At 47.9% G+C, this 18,672-nt stretch overlaps 1 protein-coding gene across 1 annotated transcript in view; it reads right to left on the bottom strand.

Moving 5' to 3' along the window:
- LOC144173595 (protein eyes shut homolog) overlaps window positions 1-18,672 on the bottom strand; it is a 51,716-nt gene that overhangs the window by 31,435 nt on the left and 1,609 nt on the right. Inside the window, exons 2-3 of the mRNA XM_077701952.1 lie at window positions 14,546-14,710; window positions 7,780-7,860 (exon numbers count right to left, since the gene is read on the bottom strand). Of these exons, the coding sequence (XP_077558078.1) occupies window positions 7,780-7,860; window positions 14,546-14,710 (246 nt within the window). The remainder of the gene's footprint in view (window positions 1-7,779; window positions 7,861-14,545; window positions 14,711-18,672) is intronic.

Here is an 18,672-nt window from a genome sequence, read left to right as displayed (position 1 = left end):
CGCTTTCGTTTGCATTGATCCATTTTTCCTCTTTTTACTTATCTGTTGCGACACTTGCCTAATAATGCAACCAGGAAATTGCAGGCGTGAATGCTGAGTGAACTTCTGTAGAAACCCTTGTCTACTTGATAAGACGCCGGGACAGCTGCAGTGTGCTCGCTGCACTTTCGTGAATCGGCATTCCTGCGGCCCGGTTTTCTACGTCAAGATGCAGTGCCTAGTTCTTTTCTCTTGTTTCGAAGTTGTTCTGCTGTTGACGCTTTCATTGCTCATAATGCTATGTGTTACGGGTAAAGTAAATTTTTCGGCGCGTAAGGAAAATCATAATGCATGTAGTGCCCACGAACATTTTATACTTATTGTATACGTGCTATTTTGTGCAGTGTGGTAAATATGTTTTATGTTCATCCTGGAATAAAATTCAAATGTCTTGATTATAGCATGACTTTGCGTTATTTCTTCTCTTAGAACAGAAGTACAGAAACTGAGCAAGCATTATATAACCTTGATCTATACTTAAGGCACGCACGCGTACCTGCGTATGTGCGACGCAATTAAGCTTAGCAGTGGCGTTGGTAGAAATTGGTATCGGGGTAAGGAGTGGGCACGTTTTTTATATAAAAGGGGGGCCGGGGAGAGTGGTCAAGTGTCATTTTTGGGCTCTGTATCCCAAGGCAGAAAAAAATTCCGGTCGGGGGGGGGGGGGGGGTGTACGTTTGCCACCCGCTGCAATCAAAATAAACTACTGATTGCTTTTATACAGCAGTGGAAGGCATGAATACAGAATAAAGCTTCAGAGAAGATGCAAGATGCTTTTATAAACACCGAGGCGAATCATACGACAGTATGCTAAAGTGCGTTTCTCTAGTCACGAGTATAAGCTGGCGTTGACTTGAAGCACGCACGCCAAGGGCTCGCCAACTTGCGTCAGATGGCAATGGCATGAGCCCTCAGCGATCAGAGTCCTGCTAAGGCTATTTTGAAGTCAAATTTTCCCGCGAATGCCACCAAAATGACGTCACTTTCTGACCGGATCTTGCGTCACATCCTGTTTATTTTTTGTTCCGCCGGAAGTGTTCCCTCCTCACACAGATGGCGTTAAGCCCCATGAGCAGCTTAAGAGCCGCCATTTTCTGAACGTATGGGCTTCTATGGAAGCTTCGCTACCAGTTATATTTACCTTGCCGCTAGTCTCATCGTCTGTAAACAATAAAGCACAAAACAAACAAATAAAATATGACGTGGAAGTGTTTATCAGGACGCGAGCAGCACTTGCGCCAAAGTCCTCGCAATCGTCACGTTAGGCCCCAAATTTCCCATCGGGAAGAAAGGAATGCTACAAAGGCGTCGCTATGCGGTGTTTGAGTGACCATTGCAGCACCGCTGCAGGAAGCGAGACAATCGGCGTGCCTGCAAGTAAAACAGGACGCGCATGCGCACCGCGCCGGTCTCGACAACAGGCGCCGGGCCTCCAGAGCGCGCATCGGTGGCTTTTGCCACGCGCTCGCGTGGTCTGCAAAATTAAGTCCCCGACTGTACGTTTTTATTTATTCGTGACAGTCAAACACCTGCGCACTTGTGTATACTCGTTGGCAAAGGTGGTCGTAGTTAACTATGATATAGAACAGACACATCAGAACAATGAATTCTAAATTTCTCTGCTAAAGCGAAGCGGCCTTTATTGCTGAAGCCCTGATAGAGCGGCGTAATAAAGTGCTAAACTGCACCGATTCAGCTGCGGGTTCTTTGGAAAAATGTGCGGATCACCTCATTCAGGCTTAAGGCCGACAATTACATGAAGATCTTTTGAGCACGGCGTACTTTTATAACTCTTTTTCTCTAACAACTTCAAAACTGACTGCAAACCCTGTTCGAGTACTTTTACCCCAACCGCATAGTGCACAAAAGAGAAGTTTCCGTTAACCTTGCTTTGAACAACTACCGTCGCTGAAAGCTCACTACAGTCAAACCTTGTTAAAATGAAGTAGTATCGGGTCAGTAATTTAGTTCGTTATATCCGATAGTCGTTGTAACAGTAAAGCTACAAATCGGTTTAAGTCAATCGGTAATCTGGCTTCCGCAAAAATCCTTGGCATAAAAAAAGCATTATTTTAATCTTCAAACCAACTATAAACAAGGAAATCCTTATCTTTCTCCTTGTAACATTTCAAGCCCAATGAACAAAAACATGAAATGGGAAATTTCCAGAAAACAAAGTTCATTTGACAAAACATACCTGCTTTCCTATTTTTTCGAGGGAGGATGTGATATTCGTCTGGTAGTTATTCACAGAACTGAGCAGGATGAAGTTTTCCACAGTGTCCATGAACAAATGGGACTTTTCTACTTCTGCAGTCTCGGACGCCGGGATTTTTTTCCAAGGAGCTTTTCAGCCTACTGATGAAATATTTCTTCGTTATATTAGATAATGCGCGCAGCTCTCACTGTCTCACTTTCGTTATGAAAAAATAAGTGTCACTCAAATGAAGCGTGAACAACCAAAGTATTTAGTTTGCTATCTCGGATAATTCGCTATAGTGTTCGTTATAACAAGGTTCAACTGCATACGTATTACACGCACTGGCACTTCGCAGACCGGCGTTTTCTCGCTTTCTTTTATATAAGACGAAGCTGTCTGTGCACGACATACCCCCTCCTTTTCACGGAGGGGGTAGAGTGGAGGCTATGACGTCAGCAGCCTGATATAATTGCATATTGGTGCGAAAAGGTTAAAGCACAAAAATAAGATGCATTACACTTACGAAATATGTAAGTCGTTCATAGAATCTGGCTCGCGTCCTCAGCCATCCCATCGCTGCGAAGTTCCCAGCACAAAGGATATCATTGAACCAACAATACGTTAACAATCAACCGGAGCCTTGAATACTCAGGTAACGTGAGCGTCGTGACCACTGTCGGTAGCAAAAGGTATCCCTGATACAACGCCCCTGTATGGCGCCCTGCCGTAAAGTACACATTCAGGATCTCGGTATGCAAGAAGGTGTTACGGGTGAACACATTTTCTGCAACAGTTCACGCTACAGTCTGCGAATTAAGCTCAATGGAAGGTTAAACATTCAAAACTGTGTGGAAATGAAAACAAAAACATGATATGAACGGCTGATGTGGTAGTGATATTATAGCTGATTTTGGACGTAGCTATCTAGTACGCAAGAAAAAGTACAATTACAAGGGGAATTACGCGAGTTTGTGACAGGGAGAAAATGCCACAGCACTGCCAGTTCATCATCAACAACAACAAACTGCTCAGGCCCACTGCAGGGCGAAGGCCTCTCCCATTAATTTCCAACAGCTCCTGTCCTGCGCCGCTCGAGTCCACTGTTGACCACCGACTTTCCCGATTTCATCCCTCCATCGTGTTCTTGGCCTTCCCCTTCTTCTAGACCCGCCTCTTGGTATTCACTCTGTTACCCTAATTGTCCGCTGGTTGTCGATTCGTTTCACCATAAGGCCAGCCCAAGTCCACTTCCTTTATTTACTTGAACTGTGATATCATCTACTCCAGTTTGTTCCCCAATCCAGGTTGCTCGTTTCCTTTCCCTAAGCGTTATTGATAATATTATTCGTTCCGTGGCCCGTTTAGGTATTCTAAGTTTGCTTTCTAGAGGTTTAATAAGATGCATATTTTCAGCTCTGTATGCTATCACCTATAGTATACACTGGATGTATATTTTTCTTCTCAGTGAAAGAGGTATAGTGCTTGCCGAGAGCTCCCCAACCCATACCTATTCTCCGCCGTATGTCTCTCTCGTGATTGGGGTCAGCAGTAACCATCTGTCCAAGATAGTTATATTCTTTTAGTTTTGCTAGCGCTTCGTCTCCTAAGCTGAAGAGGGCGCTTACGGATGCTCATTCATCATTACTTTAGATTTATTCATACTTGTTTTTAGCACCACGGCCATGCTTTCTGATTTTAGTGCCTCAAGAATTTTTTGCAAGTGTTGTGCAGTCTCACTCGGCAATAATATGTCGTCCGCAAACCTCAAGCGACTCAAGTATTCTCCGTTTACCCTTAATCCTGTGTCCCCAGTCAAGCTTTCTGAATACCACCTCCAGACATGCTATGAACAGTTTTGGCGAAACAGTGTTTCTTTGTGTTACTCCCTTTTGGATGGGAAATTAATTGATCGTTTTGCTTGTGCAGCCCGCACATCCCTTATACCATGCCGTCTAGAAGTGTTACGTAGGTCTCTTCTATTCCCTGGTCCTTTAATGCTTTTAGCACGTCTGACTTTAATGCTTTTAGCACGTCTGAGGTTTCTGCTGAGTCCAACGCTTTCTCATAGTCTATAAAGGCCATGTAAATGGTTTAGTGTATTGGGAAATTTTTTTGTCACTTGATTGACAACATGAATGGGATCCATGGTTGAGTACACCTTCCTAAACTCCGCCTGCTGTCTGGGTTGTTGGGAATCCAGGTTGTCTCCAGTACGGTTAACTATAACTTTGGTAAATAGCTTGTAATCATCTGAGAGTAGGCCGGTGGGTTTGCAATTCTTAAGAACCTTGGTATCTTCTTTTTTATGAATCAGAATAATGTTGGCGTTTTTTCAGGCTATGGGCACTTTCTTACTCCTTAAGCATTCCCAAAATAGTGCAGAAAGCTTTTCCAGTACTGTATCTCTTCCGACCTTCCGAAGAACCGAAGTTATGCAGTCGTCACCTGCAACTTTTCCTCTTTCCATGTCCTTGAGAGCCTTTCCTACTTCATCATCTAACGTCGCTGGCATACAATCTGGTATAGAATCCTTCTGCTATCTTTATTATCTCGTCCATGTTGTGCGTAATGTTGCCCTGCTCGTCTCTGATTGCGTGCATTGTCTTTGCCGAAGGCAAGCTTCCTCGCAGTTGCTTTTAAGCTTACCTTTTTTGCAGTGTTTCCCCGATCACGGCCATGTTGTGTGCACAAATGTCCTTCGTTTTACTTCTGTTAATCCCTTTAGACAGCTCTGCTAACTCAATTTGATCCACCGCACTCGAAATCTTCATGTTCTTACTTTGCGAAATTAGTTCCTTCGTTTTCTTAGTCAGTTTTCCCGTTTCTTTCCTACGTGCTGCTTCTCCAACAGCTGCTGCCGATTCTGTGATTGCCGTTGTTAGGTTGTCATTTAGCCTGTCCACGCTCTCCTCTTTTTTCTCGTTCAGAAGCGCAAATTTATTTTGGGTAGGTATTTTAAACTCCTCCGTCCTGGCTGTGACTAACTGACTGGCTCTTGAGGTGGGCCTACGGGCATGCGCGAGATTTCGGGGCCTTGAAAATGTCTAGGGCGCTGCTGCTACGCGTCTACAGGCTCTCGTCCTCGGCAGTTATCTGGGGGTGTCGCAACGCCGAAGCCCGCGACATTGGTATTGGCCGCGCTGGCGTCACTAAACAAAACTTGGCTTGCTTAGTGGCTCCATCGCGAACGATTTGCGTGTGGCAGCATCCCGTTTACTCGACGTTTCCAAGTTGGCAGTTTTTGTGCTTGTGTGGCAACTGTCGGGTAGTGGAGTGCTCCGTACTGTATGTATGTATGTATGTATGTATGTATGTATGTATGTATGTATGTATGTATGTATGTATGTATGTATGTATGTATGTATGTATGTATGTATGTGCGTATGTATGTATACAGAAAGAAAACCCACAAGTCAAAAATGTCAAAAACGCGTAGGGGAAACGTTCATCATTCATTCCTGGTGAGATAGTGTTTTTGAAATGTTTGGAAAAAAGTGGAGAAAAAGGTGCGCTCCTTGTGCGACCCGAGCCCACGTGACCCTCAGAATACCGATCCGACGCCATACCAACTGGGCCCACCGGGGGGCTCACAACTGGCGTGCGTAACTGCCCGGAGTGCTTTTATTTTCATAGAGAGCTGCTGAAAACTGAACCACACACCACTCCCGTGGAGCACAGTTTAAGGACGGGACCGTGCCGCTCTTGGACCCGCTGCAAGGGCCCCCGGTTCTTAATAGGTTGTCTGAGGCACAGGTCTACCGCCACATGGATTGAGCCGTGGGCGCCGTTTTGGATGGCATTTTTCTTCCCACACGGTTCCTGAGTTCTGACGAGAGCACGCCGGCGACCGCAGTTGAGAGCAGCCAGCGCCGGCCGTAAAGGAGCTGCCGCCGATACTTCGAGAAAGACCACCCGACATTCAAAGATCTCCCCTGGAGGTGGTCTTCAACCTTCAGGTCTTAGTTGTGAACAGGGAATAAACCGCTGTGTTGTTGAACCACTGCTTTAGCGTACACTTCACTGTCCTGCTTCCCCCTTACGGGTCATTCTGGAACTTCCACAGCCACCCCCCCCCCCCCCCCGCAATGTCGAAGTAACAAAGTTGTGAACCTTTCTCCCGCTCTCTGGTAGGATGTGTGACCCCAAGCACTTTCTTAGTCTGGCTGTTTAGTGTCACCGGAAACGTCGTTTCTATACAAGTAGAAAACATACCCGACGATAACTTTGAGTGAACCTACAGCGGAAGAAGTCGAATTACAGTTCAGTATACAACACTAAAACCTGTGACGGTATCATCTATTTAGCTTTACAAAGAAGTAAGAAAGTAAGTCGTTACGTTTAAGTTTTACCAACCTGTATCTTTTGAGGGTCAGTGCTCGAAAACATATTTTGCCCCATTGGAGCACTTAACAAGTCAAGGTATTTAGTTAGTTGCTTTCGGAAGAGTGCTACATGTCTGGAGAAAAGTAATTTCGTACCTCCATGTTTTTCGTAGAATTGTGGAATGGAGTGGAGTGGAGTGGAGTGGAGTGGAGTGGAAAATGTTTTTTTATTATAATTATCGCATTGAGTGCTACCGTAGGCGGTGGGTGGACATCTTAGTCCGGTAGTCCACGCTGTGCTGCGGCGGCCCGGGCGCGCGTCACAAAAAACTTTTTTTGCAGGCAAATAAGCTAGTTGAAATAAGATCATTAACAAATCATTGTTAAAATATGTTGTGAGGAGGTGCTTTTTGAAGAGCAACAGAACTGAAGGGGACGACGCGCGTGCCGTGCTCGACGCAAACCACCTGGCCAAGAAGGAGGAAGAGCTGGCCGGTTGGAGGAACGAGGTGGCTGCTTTCGAAGAGTTCTCAGCTGGACGCGAACACCCGGGAGACAACGCCAAACTGCATTTCCCCTCAGGCCTTTAAGGCTCGCGATAACTTGACAGTGCCGGCAACACCGTGAGTCTTCGTGAACCCGCAAGCTCCCTGCCCGAACGCCACGTCAACGGCACTCCACGACCCCGTCAACGGCAACGCCATCGACTACCTCTACCCCCTCAAATCTTGATCAAGCACCGCACGTGAGCGAGAACTATTATAACTCAGACATGTTCGTTTAGAAACTGAACTGATCATTTAGTTTCGGCATTCCTATCTGCAGTTTGTGCGGTATCTTTCCCGTAAATATATCTGTTCTGTATCAGTCGCCTACAAGCCCCGTCCTTCACCGCCAATTCGGCCAAATCTCCTCATCACTAAAACAGCGTTCTTTACATATGTACATTATTATGCATAAACTACTCTTTGTTCACCTGTTATTTCATCTGCGGGTCATATGACGTTTGAGCGCAATGATGCGGCTGTCCTCGGAAACAGGGCTGTATTTTATGCACACACGTAAGCCGCTTCAAACATCCCGCACTTCAGCACGGTTGTCAACTTTTCACTATGCATCTTATTTCATGTATATTTTCGTGCTGATGGAAAGCTTGCCCTTACGCTGAGCGCAACGAAATGTCCAAGCGCACATCCCGAATTGAATTGGGACACTCACCAGAGCCGAGGTTGACGTACAGGAACAACCTTCCTACCGACAAAACGAGCGCCATGAAGTCCGGCATCGGGCCCACGCCATCTGCAAGAAGTGATAACTATATATTGTCACGAAGCCAAAGACGACGTAGTTGTCTTCTAGGAAAACAAGTTTATTGGAGCGAGCTTGGGCTCCCCTAACAACTCAAAGAATACACCGGCGATCAAGCAGTAGTCCGCACAGTGACGTGAGCCGGTGAGCGTCGGCGAGTCGAATGCCGCGGCACCGGCTCTGCGGGCATATTTCTCTCGGCGCGAGGGTTTCTCGAACAGTCGCATTGCATACAGAACACTGTAGATCCAAGAATATTATTCTAAGCTGGTGACGTTAGTTTAAAACACTCTCCCTATCAAAGGAGATAACACGTGCGGCATAAACAGTGGAACACACGCTTCACTTGGCCCATGGATAGCACAGATAACATAGCCCGGCGCCGGCGGTCGGCAAAAATAAAACATAACCAAATCCAAAACATAGTTCGTGGCATTACCCGCCCTCCCCTCTAAGACAGCATCGACCCGATGCTAAAATAAAAGGCAGTCCAAACAAACAACACGAAAGTCCGTCATCTTGCGTAGTAAGGTTTCAGGCGAACCACGTGGACGACTTCAGGCCTTGTGTGTCGTCGTGATGTTCCGGAATCACCATCGGGGATCACTTCGTAGATAACTTGGCCTACACGTTGTTGAATCCGATAGGGTCCCAAATAGCGTCGCAGAAGCTTCTCACTGAGTCTACATCGTTGCATGTGAGTCCAAACCCACACACAGTCCTCTGGGTTCTACTTGGCGTCTCGGCGTCGGAGGTTGTAGCGTCCGTCATTCACCAGCTCCTGGTCCGGTGTACGAACTCGAGCGAACTGGTGGCCCTCCTCCTCACGCTGAAGGTATCCTTGGTTGTCGGCGTTGAGGTGGTCGTCATCTACGTGCGGAAGCATGCCGTCAAGCATCGTAGTCCGCCGTCTTCCGTAGACAAGCTCGAACGGCGTCATCTGCGTAGTTTCGTGAATAGCCGTGTTGTACGCAAACATGACATACGGAAGGACTTCGTCCTAAGTCTCATGTTCAACGTCGACGTACATAGACATCATATCTGAGATAGTCCTGTTCAGACGTTCTGTTAGTCCGTCCGTATGGGAGTGGTACGCCGTCGTTCTTCGGTGATCCGTGTTGCTATAGCGCAAGATTCCTTGCATAAGCTCCGCAAGGAAGATCATTCCGCGGTCAGTGATTTGGACTTCAGGGGTTCCATTTCTCAGCCCAACTTGGGTTATGAAGAACTTTGCGACTTCTTCTGCAGTCCCCGTCGGAAGAGCGTCGGTCTCTGCACAGCGCGTCATGTAGTCTGTTGCTACGACAAGCCACTTGTTCTCGGATCGTGATGTAGGGAACGGGCCCAGAACGTCCATTCCAATCTGTTGAAAGGGCTTCGATGGGACGGCGATCGGCTGCAGAAGTCCGGCGGGTCTCGTTGGTGGCATTTTTCATGGCTGGTAGTCACGGCAGTTCCGGACGTAGTGGGTGACCTAGGATGTAAGGCGGGGCCAGTTGTACTTCGTCTTGGTTTTTCCAATAGGGCGAGCTGTGCCGAGTTGTCCGGAAGACGGGTCGTCGCGGCATGCTTTCCAAATTTCGTCATGAAGGTCTGCGGAGAGGACAAGAAGATAATTCGTTCTCGTTCCAGGGCTAAAATTCCTCACGAGGACGGAGTTTTTCAGGCTGAATGCCGGTAAGCTCCATTTGAACGCCCTAGTCAGGCGACGTTGCATCCTTCGAGATAGTCGATCATTACGCGCAAGTCGGGGTCGGCACGCTGCTGGGCGGCTAGATCACTCTCCGTCACGACTCCGAAGTACGCACTGTCTTCATCAGAGTCTTGCGGTGATGGGTCGACGGGGGTGCGGGACAGGCACTCGGCGTCGGAGTGCTTCCTGCCGGATTTATAGACGATTCTAACGTCTAACTCTTGCAGGCGCAAACTCAACTTCCCAAGACGGCCAAAAGGGTCCTTCAAAATGGCGAGCCAACACAGCGAATGGTGATCTGTCACAACCTTTGGTCTACATTATACGTATGGGCGACATTGTGAAATGGCCCATATAATTGCCAGGCACCCTTTCTCGGAAGCTGAGTACTTTTTCACCTCCTTCGACAGGCCACGGCTGGCATAGGCGATTACTTTTTAGCCACTGCTTTGCTTTTGGGTGAGGACGGCACCTAAGCCTATATGATTGGCGTCCGTGTGCATTTCTGTTTTGGCGTTTTCGTCGAAATGAACGAGCACTGGCGAGTTTTTCAGGCATTGTTGCACCTCGCAGAAGGCTTTTGCTTGGGCGTTTTCCCAGCTGAAAGGGGTGCTATCTTTCTTCAAGCGCGTGAGTGGCTCTGCAATGAGTGCGAAGTTTCCGACGAAGCGCCGGTAGTATGTATGCGCATAGTCCGAGAAATCTTCGCACGCCCTTCTTGTGTTTCGGTCTTGGGAAGTTCGCAATGGCTGAAGTTTTTGCCGGGTCAGGTAGGACTCCCGCGGCGTTGACGACATGGCCCAAGAACTTCAGTTCTTCGTACGCGAAACTGCACCTTTTAGGCTTCAGCGTGCGCCCCGACGAGCGAATGGCCTCGAATACTGGCTCCAACCTTGCAAGGTGTTCATCGAACGTTCTGCCGTTTCTGGTGCCATGCACATCCCGAACGGCATCATCTTGAACTCGTAATGGCCGTCCGGGGTTATGAATGCAGTCCTCGGTCTCTCTCGTCCACTTCTATTTCCCAGTAGCCTGTCTTCAGATACATCGATGAGATGCACTTCACGTGGCAGAGGTGGTCGAGGGCATCGTCGATTCATGACAGGGGTCCTTTTTGGTGATTTTTTTCAGCCGCCGGTAGTAACCGCAAAACATTAATGTGCCGTCTTTTTCTTCACTAGCACGGCCGGCGCAGCCCAGGGGCTTTTCAGAAGATGGCTGTAAAATGTCGCCGCTGAGCATGTCTATGACTTGTGTCCGGATGGCTTCCCGCTCGTGTGATGGTGACTGTCGTGTAGGTCGCGCTCCATCTTCGGTTATAATTCGGTGTTTCGCTAGGTGTGTCTGACGTAATTTTGAGTCCGACGAACAACAGTCGCTGCAGCGACGCAGCAAAGCCAATAATTTGTTCCGTTGTTCTTGCGGTAGCGCCGGATTAACGTCGAAACGATGCGGAAGCTTGAAGGTATCTTCGTTTGCGCGTTCAAAGTCGGCGAAGCGATCCCGTCACTTCCTTCTTAGATTTCTTCGAGGAACGCAATTGCAGCTCCCTTGTTTAAATGCTGGTACTCCCCGGTGAAATTAGTTACCAAAACGTGGGATTGGCGTTGCTTAAAGCGCGCAATGCGTCTTGCGACAGAAGCACCGCGGTCAAGAAGTAACCTTTGGTCACTGTCTACGACAGCGTCGACGTCAGGAGCAGCATCTTCACAGTACACGGTGATCATCAAGCTTGCGCTGGATGGCAGGGTGACATGACCATCTGCGATCCCTACAGCATCACGGTGTTCGGGGTTCGGTTCCGGCGTCATGGAGTGATGGGAGGAAAAAGTTACGGACTTGGCCTGTAGATCAATTATTGCACCATGGTCCCTCAAAAAGTTTACTCCAAGAAATACGTCGCGGGAGCAGTTAGGCAAAGTGACGAACGCAGCAGGGTACGTGTTGCCATCTATGGTGACGCGTGATTTGCACGTTCTACTTGGCGTTACGAGATAGCCTCCTGCTGTGCGTATGTGCGGACCGTGCCATGTGGTCCTAACTTTCTCCAGCTTAGACACAAACGATCCGCTCATTACTGAGTAGTCGGCTCCCGTGTCTATGAGGGCGACTACATCAAAGCCGTCGATGGACAACTGGACATCGGACGCCGCCTTTCTCGAGTTCCGGGGGCGTCGGGGCGCCGTATCTCGGCTTGTCCGTATTGATGGTCGGGAACACTGCGCCGTCATCGTCGTCTTCTCACCAGCAGACCCGGTCATGTGGGGTACGCGTCGCACTGTTGGGATGTTGCCGTGTTCTGGAGTCCCGTCAGGATTAGCTCTGGTCGTCCGGCTGAGGGCACGGTGTTCGGTGCGTCCTTGCGTCGTTGGAGGGTTTCCGTTTTTCCGCCGTTGTGCAACTTCACCTCCAGAAGTTGCTGCTTTCAGTTCCCCCTCGTGGGCTGGGGGACCTTCCATGAGCAAAGTCAGCATTGCTACGGTGGTTCGGCGACTGGTATGGGTAGGGCGACGGCGAATGGTTGAAACGGGATGGGCCACGGCTGGTTTGAGATAGATACTCGTTGGTCTCACGTGTTCGTTGGCCAGGGAGAGGGTGAGGTGCATCGACTGAGAAATCACGCAGTCTGATCGTCTTGTATCAGCAGCCCCGGTAGATGCGGTAGGCCTCTCCGCAGTGGTAGCAAAGCGGACGATTATCGGGAGTACGCCACACGTCGGCCTTCCTCGGCATCTGGTATTGACTACAGGGAGTTGGGCACGCGACAGTGGACGGCGGTACTGCGGGGCCTCTTGACGATGGGTTGTACCAGGGAAGGGGTTGACGAACAGCAGCGGAGGAGGTCATAGCTTGTGGCTCGTAGGGTGCTTCGGATGGCTTAGAAGTCCCCAGTGCCTATTGAACTTCTTCTCGCATGACTTCAGTCAGGGAAGTGACTTGAGGTTGCGGCGTCGTAGGGAAACGTTTCCGAAGCTCCTTCCTGACGACTCGCGTCTCGCGTAGTATCTCGGAGCTAATAGCTCCGGCACCGATCGTCTCCAAAGGAAGCGCATTGATGGGGCGGTCGTACTGCCTCGTACGAGTTTCCAGCATCTTCTCCAATGCAGCAGCCTCAGATGTAAATTCGGCCACCGTTTTAGGGGGGTTGCGGACAAGGCAAGCAAAGGGTTCTTGCTTCACTCCTCGCATCAGAAACCTGAGTTTCTTTTCTTCCGTCATTTCGGGGTCTGCGCGGCGAAATAGGCGCTTCATCTCCTCAGCAAATATCACGACCCCTTCGTTGGGGTGTTGCGTGTGCGCTTCCAGAAAAAGTGCGGCTCGTTCTTTCCGCACGACGATGGCGAATGTTTTAAGGAACTCGTTTTTGAAGAGAGTCCAGTCGATTAGGGAGCTTTCATGTTTGTCGAACCATGTTCGGGCTGTATCATCTAAATAGAAGAACACATGCCGCAACGTTTCTTCATCATTCTACCTGTTAAAGATCCGAACACGCTCCACTTTCTCCAACCAGTCCTCAGGTTCTTCAGCGGGAGATCCTCAGTGCAAAGGTGGTTCCCGGAGCTGTTGCGGGACATGGGGGGGAGTGGCTTCATGCACCATGTTGTCTGTTGCGGCGCTCTTACTCTTCGTTCTTTCTGGTAGGAGACCAAACTCGGCCGGCAAACCTTGAAGTCGGCTGCTTGCATGGCTTGGGTTGTATTTTCAGCTTCCAGAGGGCGTAGGGAGCATAAAGGGTGCGTGCCTCGCCCCTCCGCCAGATATCACGAAGGCAAAGACAACGCAGTTGTCTTGAAGGAAAAACAAGTTTATTAGGCCGAACTTGTGCTCCTTTAACAATTCAAGGAATACAGAGGCGGCGAAGCAGCCGTCAAAGAAGTGACGTGCGCAGGCGAGTGCCGGCGAATCGAATACCACAGCGTATGCTCTACGGGCATTTATCTCTCGGCGCGAGTGGTTCTCGAACCGTCGAGTTGCATCCAGAACACTGTAGATCAAAGACGATTATTCTGGGCTGGTGACGTAAGTTCGAAACGCTCTCCCTATCAAAGGAGATAACACATGTCGCCTAAAAAAAGAATAGAACACGCGCTTCACTTGGCCTATGAATAACACAGATAACACAGCCCGGTTCAGCCGGTCAGCCAAAACAAAACATAAATAAACAAGCCCAATGCATCGTTCACTGCAATAGTATAATGTTTGCTAGCTGATGTCTGTCACATTTAAATATAGCACGACGAGTAAACGTTCCCGCATACGTTTATTTCATGCTTGAGTCTCTCCTTCAATGTTTATCTCCGATGAACGCTCAGCTGAGCTCCGCCAATCTCTTTGGACCATGCATTCGGGATTTGGGATGCAAGAAATTGCACTGCGTGAAGATGTACGGGGCGCCGTTATCTGGCTTTTGGCGTTTTTTGCGTTAATAAGCAACTGCTTCTGCTGCGAATGCTATATGTTCACGACACTCTAATATATACCGATGTGGACCGATTTCCTTTTGCACTTTAGTTTCCTTTTAACACAGACGCCTAAGCGACGCTTTTGAAAGAAACGCTGCTCGGAATTCCCCGCTGGTCAGCGCACGCTGAATACAGCGACCCAAGAGCGGTATTGTCCTTCGCCGTCACTAGGCCTGTAGGTCCCACCGCTAGAAACACTGCTGTCGTTACTTCTCCTGTTTGTACAAGACGAGGCTCGCTGGCGCCGTCTAGGTGGAGCAAACGAATATAACAGCACACTGCCGTGGCCAACTTGTACTAGATCAACACACTCTAACAATGACCACGTAAGCGTATAAACATGAGATTATAAAAGTGACAGCTTTGTGCAATTTTGTTCAGTGACTTCAGCGGCTTTGCAGAGGGCTCATTTTCCTGCTGCCGTAGCCCAGGTTTGCCGTTATTTATATCATGATCATCATTGCGTTGCTTAGGTGAGTGCATTCTCATTAGATGAACCTTTCTCTGGAATCGTGCGTACCTCTCTGTCCGAGAAACGCCAGCAGCGAAGTCTGGGACAATTGGTCCGTCCGAAACGTCATCCTGAACTCGATGCTCTCCGAGGCGTCCACCGGCAGTTCATACTCCAAGTACGGCGAGAAAGAGTGCGCGCTGCCGGAGAATGAGGGCTCCGTGATGGAGATGTCTGCAATGCAAGCATGGATGTGTGTTTAAAGAATCGCGCATCCGATTTCCAGACGAAAAGTGTTGAGAAACCTCTTCAAAAACAGTCAATAAGCAACAATTCCCACTTGTATAACGCCAGCAAGGTAGTTGACACAGAAGGTTGCTAAGAAATAAAGGGGAAACTTCTGACTGCTTACGTCTGGGGATGCAGGGTTGCAAAAGCATTACGTTGTATTTCAATCTGTTCTATCTCCTGCCTAATGGCAGGTTTGTCCAGATTAAATTCTATTAAATTTTTTTTAAGTCCCCTAACCGACCAAACTGGCATTAAATAGGGGGGACATGGGTAAAACACGCCAAAAATACAATTTCGCACGCATCAAAAGAAGCTAATACAATGAAACTACGAAAGTAATACAGGAATTACACCTGCAATGACGAAGTACAGAAATAAACATTGCAAACATAGACAAGAATGCATAGTGACAAATATGAAGCGATATAATATGGTACAGACAAGAACCATCATTGTTACATATTAAAAGAAAGGAAAAAAGAACACCATGCAAAGCAAATTAAAAATTGTTTTGAGTGGTTCGAAAGGCCGAAGCATCTGTTAACGTCACATTTTTTCAAGGCAAAGAATGGCATACGTTTATTGCTACTACAGCAGAAGAATGGTGATATTTTTTTGTCCCGGCGAATACAGAATTAACTTTGTAAGCATGGTCGACGCGTGCACACGTATGTGCTTCTGGAAAGATAAATTTGCGAACGGATTCCATGGATTATGGTAATGTGTATAAAAATAAAAGACGCTATCCCGCCCTGCAGAGTGGATGTCCAGCGCAGCTGTTGTAAACCACTACACATGTTGATGGAGGAGGGTATGAAATGTTCCTCGTTGTCTCGGCGCGCTTGTCGCTTGCGCTCAGCTTCACTGGCGGCAAATACTGGGCCCTGACGGATGCGCTCGGCGTCTTGGGCGAAAGCTGCTGGGTTCGCCTAGCCTGACCCATGCGCTAGCCCTAGAGTAATGTCAACACACCCTCCTCTTTCGAGAGCAGCTGCAAATCTAATCGTTACCACAATACATGATGGGGATGGGTGATGGGGGCTACCATTGTTCACCGGCGCCTTATCATCCATCGGGCAGTTTCGATGCATGTTTTGTAGTTTTTCTTCTTTACACGAATACTGAGCCCTAGCGTCACTAAATAAAGACTTTTAGAGTATCGGCACTCTTTTCTCTCATTGTTATGTGCCGCCAGAATTTTCATTGGTCGGTCGGCATCACGTGATATTTATTTACGTATGGGCACAGCCATTTTGTTTCTGGGCGCCTCTCCTCACTCTCTCTCTCTGCTGCGCGGACGCCAGAGCGGCCGTCACTCTCTGCACGTCACTACCGGCGGCGGTTTCGTTAGGAGAGATGGCAACACTGCAAGCAGGAAACAAAATGGCCCCCAGACGCTTCCGGGTGCCCGAAGTGGCGGTACTCTTAAGCGTGGCTTATTTAGTGACGCTACTGAGCCCTATGGTGCACGCCTGATTACCCTGAGCCGTGCGCTGGGCGTCTTGGGCGAGAACTGCTGCGTTCTGCCTGGGTTTTTTGTTTACGACACAAAATTTTCAAACCAACCAGAGGCTAACAGAATTGCTGTTAAAGATGACCTTGTAAATTGCCCGCGCAGAGTGGGAGGAGACAGTTTCAATTGATCCTTTAGGGCAGATACGCTTCGGTTTCTGGAGAATAAGGACAGAATCAATAGGTCAGCTTTCTTTTGTGCTGATTCAGTCGCGTCAATGAGACTAATTTGATGAGGATGCCATATTATGTGCGCCTATTCTAGGGAAGAAGAGTACTGTGCGGTTGAAACTTCATTTCAGAGTTGGCAAGTTGAAGGCGGCGCTCAGACAAACAAAATTTTTTAACGCTTTCGACGTCATTTGTTCTACATGAGGAGCCCAGTTCAAGTCAAAGTTGAGTATGATTCCAAGGTATTTAAAGGAGGAAATGGTCTGAATTGCGGAATTATTTATTGTATAACTACAGGTGTACGGGCTGGCCACCGAACAAAATCGCACTTAAATTTTCCACGTTTATTTCAATTTGCCATCGTTTGTACCATTGAGTTGATGTTGATAAATTTTGATGGAGTGTGGAAACGTCATCTGTAGCAAATATTTCTCTTTAAATTACGCAGTCGCCAGCGGATAGGCAGATTGATGAGGAAATATTTTATAACTAAATCACTAATGTAAATTACATACAGGAGGGGGTTATTTTGAACATACAAACAGCGCCAAAACCACGAGGACTAAGAGTGAAGGAAAAACACAGACAAGCGCTGAACAAACAACTCGGCATATTTATTGCAGCTCGCAAATAAATACGTTTGTCACACACATAACAGAACAATTAAAAAGCGAGGGATTACATAAATAGACGATAGACGCAATCACGTTGCGCCGTTTCTACACTCTTACATGTTCAACCTTTCAGGTGACTTCTTTCTTTGACTGTTAAGGCCATCGACGGCTTGCTGGCGCACTCGTCATCCCTCACAGCAATATCAAATTCTTTTTATAATTCCCGAGTGTCGGCATCCATATACTTGTTAATGATAACACAATCTAGGCGAGGCAAGCATTCACAAGATGCGCAATGGACCGCGAGGTTACTTTCCGTTCGTGTCTTTAGTGTCTTCGCGCGTACACGGAAGAAAAAATAGCAGTGGCTTAGCTCGGCTATGCCAAGATATACGTAGCATGAGCTAAGGTTCAGCTGGTTATTCTTAGGTTTCCTGGTTGTCTAGGATTAGCTTGATTATAATGCTTACTGCTGATAAAGCAATTCTAATCCAATTTAAGCCAAGTCCAATCCAGCCCAATTCAATCCAATCACTGCGGTGGGTGCGGCTCCGGCGCGCGAGCTGTGTGCCGTGAGACGTCACTGCTCCTCACGCATGCGCAACAACGCTCTCCAGGAGCCACTCGAAACTGCTCAACCTCGGCCAGTGTAGCTTACGCTACAAGAAAACGTGTCACAAGAATCATGCCACATGCTGTACGGAGCGCAACACGGAAGTTGTGTAGGACATTCCACTTTGTTGCAGTCGCTCGTATATTGGGCAAACCGGAAGACGGGTGAACGACCGGCTGCGTGAACACGCGAACGCACTAAGACACGAACGGAAAGTAACCTCGTGGTTCATTGCGCATCGTGTGAATGCTTGCCTCGTCTAGAAGATTGCGTTATCATTAACAAGTATACGGATGCCGGCACTCGGGAATTCTAATAATCTGATACTGATGTAAGGGATAACGAGTGCGTCAGAAAGCCGTCGGTGGCCTTAACAGTGAAAGAAAGAAATCCCTTAAAAGGGTGAACATCCGAGAGTGTAGAAACGGCACGACGTGATTGCGTCTATCTTATATTTATGTAATCCCTCGATTTTTAACTGTTCTGTTATGTGTGTGACAAACGTATTTATTTGGAAGCCGCAATAAATATGCTCGGTTTGTTCAGCTCCTGTCTGTGTTTTTCCTTCTCTCTCAGTCCTCGTGTTTTTGGCGCTGTTTGTATGTTCATAATGAACGAACAGGCCCCACTTCAGACGTTAATAGAAAAATGGGCTGACTACAGACCCCTGAAAAGCACCAGAGGAAACACGGAAAAGAATACAAACATAGTCCTTCAATTTTACTGATTGCCATCGGTTTGTTATCATCGGTTTGTTAAAAAAAGTTTAATCCAAGTTGTTGTTGTTCCTTCAAAATTAAGGTTCCTAATTTTAATCATTAGGTGCTTATGGGGAACTCGATCAAAAGCCTTCGATAAATCAATAAAGACGGCATTGGTGCAAAAGAACACAGCTGTGAAACGTGGAGGTCTGTAACTAGCTGAAGAAGTTGAGCATGGCAAGAGAGACTTTGCGAGAGAGAGATCAATGTTGGTTGTTGACAACGAAAGTGTTG

This window comes from Haemaphysalis longicornis, unplaced genomic scaffold (assembly GCF_048455015.1).
Source record: "Haemaphysalis longicornis isolate Haplotype H1 unplaced genomic scaffold, Haemaphysalis longicornis Haplotype H1 scaffold_3, whole genome shotgun sequence".
NCBI classification, from domain to species: Eukaryota; Metazoa; Arthropoda; class Arachnida; order Ixodida; family Ixodidae; genus Haemaphysalis; species Haemaphysalis longicornis.
The sequence above is the reverse complement of the archived record's forward strand: the minus strand, read 5'-3'. Positions and strand labels throughout refer to the sequence as shown.